This window comes from Apium graveolens, unplaced genomic scaffold, assembly GCF_009905375.1.
Source record: "Apium graveolens cultivar Ventura unplaced genomic scaffold, ASM990537v1 ctg4308, whole genome shotgun sequence".
Classification (NCBI taxonomy): domain Eukaryota; kingdom Viridiplantae; phylum Streptophyta; class Magnoliopsida; order Apiales; family Apiaceae; genus Apium; species Apium graveolens.
The window spans coordinates 2,036-5,500 of record NW_027418485.1 but is presented as its reverse complement, the minus strand read 5'-3'; the positions used below and the strand labels follow the sequence as shown (position 1 = coordinate 5,500).

Genomic DNA, 3,465 nt, shown 5'->3' with positions numbered 1-3,465 from the left:
AAACTTTCCAAATTAAAGAACACGCTAAAAATTCCGTATTATATTTCACTATCTTATGAATTGAAATCAAGCTCTGATCATATAACAAAATCAGGGAAGAGCAGAACTTTAACCAGTGAAGTTCTGTAATTTCAGGAGAAGATTTGTTTATCGTAAATGAAATGTAGAAATCTACAGACTACACTCGGTGCCTGTTTTCAGATCTGAAACAAGAGAGTATCTATAATCTTCTAGAAATTATTTATATATTGATTTCAAACAAACTACTTCACCAGCATGCATTAACTGCTAGCCAAGGAAGAGAGAAATTTTCACAGCTTAGAACAGTTCAAAAGAATTAAACAAATATATGTGTGCAGTTAACATCTTATGCTAGGTGAATATCATTTCTACTTTGGTTATATTGTTTCAAATAAATTTTTGATGAAATTAATCAAAAACTTTTATTGATAACTAAAATAGATAGTGCTTCGAACTTAAATGATATCATCGGAGAGATTAAAGTCTATACCATTTGTAAACCTGGCATGAACAGATCAAGTATATAAGCATCAATGAAGGATACACATGTATCCGCAAATATTTACATTTTTGTGATCAACCATAAGAACAAAAGAAATCATACAAGGCAGGGAAATGGTTACAAAAAATTATTTGCTCCAATATATCATATAACATTAGTTATCTAATTTCCATGTCAGCTGCCTTAAGTTATACATTTGGACAACTCAGTTTCCACCAACTTGCAACCAGCTTTACAAGAAGTTACAATGGAGGAGAGTATCTTTCTTTGTGACTTTTTGAACTTTAAGGCTAATTTTACATCCCAACTAACATTTTCCCTGTAAAATGAGGAATATTTACTATTAGAGAACTGATACTAGACATTTCTGGAAACAATAAATTACAAGCTGTATCAACCTGTCGTCATCATCAGTATCACATATGGCTTGCATCATGTCTTCGAAAGTAGAGCAAAGAACTAAGAGTATTTCCAATTCAATTGCCAAGTTTTCTTGCGTCTAAATCATTTTAAAGGATTACTGAATCAGCTACAGATATTTGCACGTAAAAACAAAATTAATAAAATTTTGCATTATTGGGGAATGAATAAAGCAGTAGAAGACATTTAGAAATGATATTTGCACGTAAGCACAAAATTAATAAAATTTTGCATTATTGGGGAAAGAATAAAGCAGTAGAAGACATTTAGAAATGGTATAGTATACGGTAGGAAACATACAATGGTATTTGGCTGCATAGTAGAACCCTGAGCTCTACGCAAATGATCCAATAAAGGAGATGGCAATCCATAGTTGAATATTTCATGATTCTTTGAGAGCCAAGTACCCCTCACCATATGCATGGTCCAATCAGACATTTGGCTTCCATTTTCAGAATCATCAGCATCATGAAGATCTAAATCTCCATAATGATTGAAAAAGGTATGAGAAAGAACAAGCAGTGACCAACGTCAAGCAAAACTTAGTTCTAGACTAAACATATACACATGTATCTACAAGCAAATCACTTACAAGATATTGCACACATAATCAGTAAGAGCATGAAAAGTCCTATTCTGAAAGGTAAAAGACAGAAGAGGTACCAATTGGAATGACATCATAGGGGTTGGCTGCTTGAGTTGAAAACCCATAAAACGTAACCAGATGAGAACAAGAGAGTTTCCTGTAACTCAGAAAACATTGTTCCCCTGCATTGCATGGTCTAGAAAGAGGGAACTTTAAGGAGTTTGTAGTGGAGTCTACTTTCCCATATTGCATTATGTGCGGATTTATCTGTGAAATAGCAAAAATGAGAATGAGCAGGGTGAAAACGGACACAAGCTAGAAGGGAAAAAGTCTGAATGTGCAATAAACCAACACCAGACCCCTGTGTTGTGGACTTATGCTATAAAAGGGAAGAAGGGCAAAACTGTCCAACAAGATATGACTAAGGGTAATTTAGGAAAAGAGCTACAGGAGGTGGAGTTATAGTGAGCAAAGGGGGAGAAATTAGGTATCCAGACATTAGTATCGAGTATTACCTACTTGGGAGAGCTCCAACCTCTCGAACGTTGGAAGGCGAGGTCTAGTAGAGTCGCTTGTAATTTGCTAGATCGAGTCATATCTGCTACTTATTAACTTAATACAAGCATCTGTTCTCAGTATTACTTGTTCGACTGGATTATTGTGCATTAATCAGATTTAGATTCATCCAGTCTATAGAAAATTTGGTATCAGAGCATACGATCTATGGGGCATCCTCCAACAACTCAACAAACAGAAAAGAGTGAAGAAACATTAGCTTGTCTTCATGCCTCTATCCGTAGCACGGTTACAGAAGAGGTGTCGGCGGCGGTGAAAGGGGCCATGGCGGCTATGGAACAGTTGTCGGATCGATTCATACGCAGTTTTGATGAGACCTTCAAGCGACAAGAACTGCACTTAGATGAAGCCACCAACCGTTTGGAAGGGAGGGTGAATCAAGCCCGTGAACATCAGCAAATGATGATTAATATGATGAAAGATGATCAATTAAAGTTTCAAGCTGAGGTCCGTGCAACTCTTTCAGAATTAAAGTCTCATATCAAAGCTCCAGCGAAACACACAGAGGTACATCCTAACTGTAGTGGTTTATCTATGGTGGGCAGGTCGGAAACAGGAGTTGAGGCAAGTCAGATGTATGGGCGTATGGGAAAGGGTTTACTATTTGGGGAAGGTAGTAATGGAGGTAAAAGTTTTGGTGGAGGACCAGAGCGTGGAACACAAGGGAAGGAGGGGGAACAAACTGGAGATATAAGAAGTTAGATCTTCCGTTATTTGATGGTAATAACCTAGATGGGTGGATATTAAGGGCAGAAAGATACTTTAACTTTTATACGCTGACCGAGGAGGAGAAGGTTGAAGCCACAGTGGTGGCGTTAGAGGGGCAGGCATTGTTGTGGTTCCAATGGGAGCATAGGAGGAGGCCTGTAGAACGTTGGGAGCAGGTGAAAGCTCTCCTCAGGCGCCAATTTCCGTTAGCTCATGCTCAGGAGGGTTCGGTGGCAGAGTATCGCATGAAATTCATTGAACTCCTGGCACCGTTAGAAAACATTCCGGAAGATTTAGCATTGGGCCACTTTCTGATGGGTTTACGGGAAGATATCCGAGCGGAGGTTCGTCTGCAAGGCCCTATGTCGGTGGATCAGGCCATGGAATTGGCCATTATGATAAAGGATAAAAATCGCCTGAACACTGTGAGAAAGGGGGACATTAAAGGGGTATTGGGGTCAACTAGGAGTTTCAGTTTAGAGGGATCTTCAACGGCCAAGGAAAATTTCAGTTCATATTCCTCACCAAGTAAAGCTCCTTCAAGCTACTCTCAATCCATTTTCCTCGACGGCACACAGCTCAGTACCACCAGCCAAACCAATGGGAGAAATAAGGCGTTTAAGTGAGAAGGAATTGCAGTACAAACGAGAGA

At 38.8% G+C, this 3,465-nt stretch overlaps 1 protein-coding gene across 2 annotated transcripts; it reads right to left on the bottom strand.

Annotated features, from left to right (window-relative positions):
* Window positions 1-494: 494 nt before the first annotated feature.
* On the bottom strand, window positions 495-2,909 carry LOC141701729 (uncharacterized). Of its 2 annotated transcripts, none has more exons than XM_074505369.1 (4): window positions 1,607-2,909; window positions 1,244-1,425; window positions 922-1,022; window positions 495-842 (listed from the first exon to the last, which is right to left on the bottom strand). In XM_074505369.1, exons 1-4 carry the CDS (start codon window positions 1,779-1,781, stop codon window positions 707-709), a joined length of 594 nt encoding a protein of 197 aa, XP_074361470.1. In that variant the 5' UTR covers window positions 1,782-2,909; the 3' UTR covers window positions 495-706. The 2 variants fall into 2 exon arrangements, with proteins under 2 accessions (XP_074361470.1, XP_074361471.1); XM_074505370.1 differs by having other exon boundaries at window positions 1,244-1,419; window positions 1,607-2,903.
* Window positions 2,910-3,465: the final 556 nt, after the last annotated feature.

Coding starts and splice junctions, on each gene's coding strand:
- LOC141701729 (XM_074505369.1), bottom strand. CDS start 1,781: ATGCAATATGGGAAAGTAGACTCCACTACAAACTCCTTAAAGTTCCCT. Junction 1,426..1,606: donor CTATGATGTCATTCCAATTG/GTACCTCTTCTG, acceptor ATCATTATGGAG/ATTTAGATCTTCATGATGCT. Junction 1,023..1,243: donor CTATGCAGCCAAATACCATT/GTATGTTTCCTA, acceptor AAAATGATTTAG/ACGCAAGAAAACTTGGCAAT.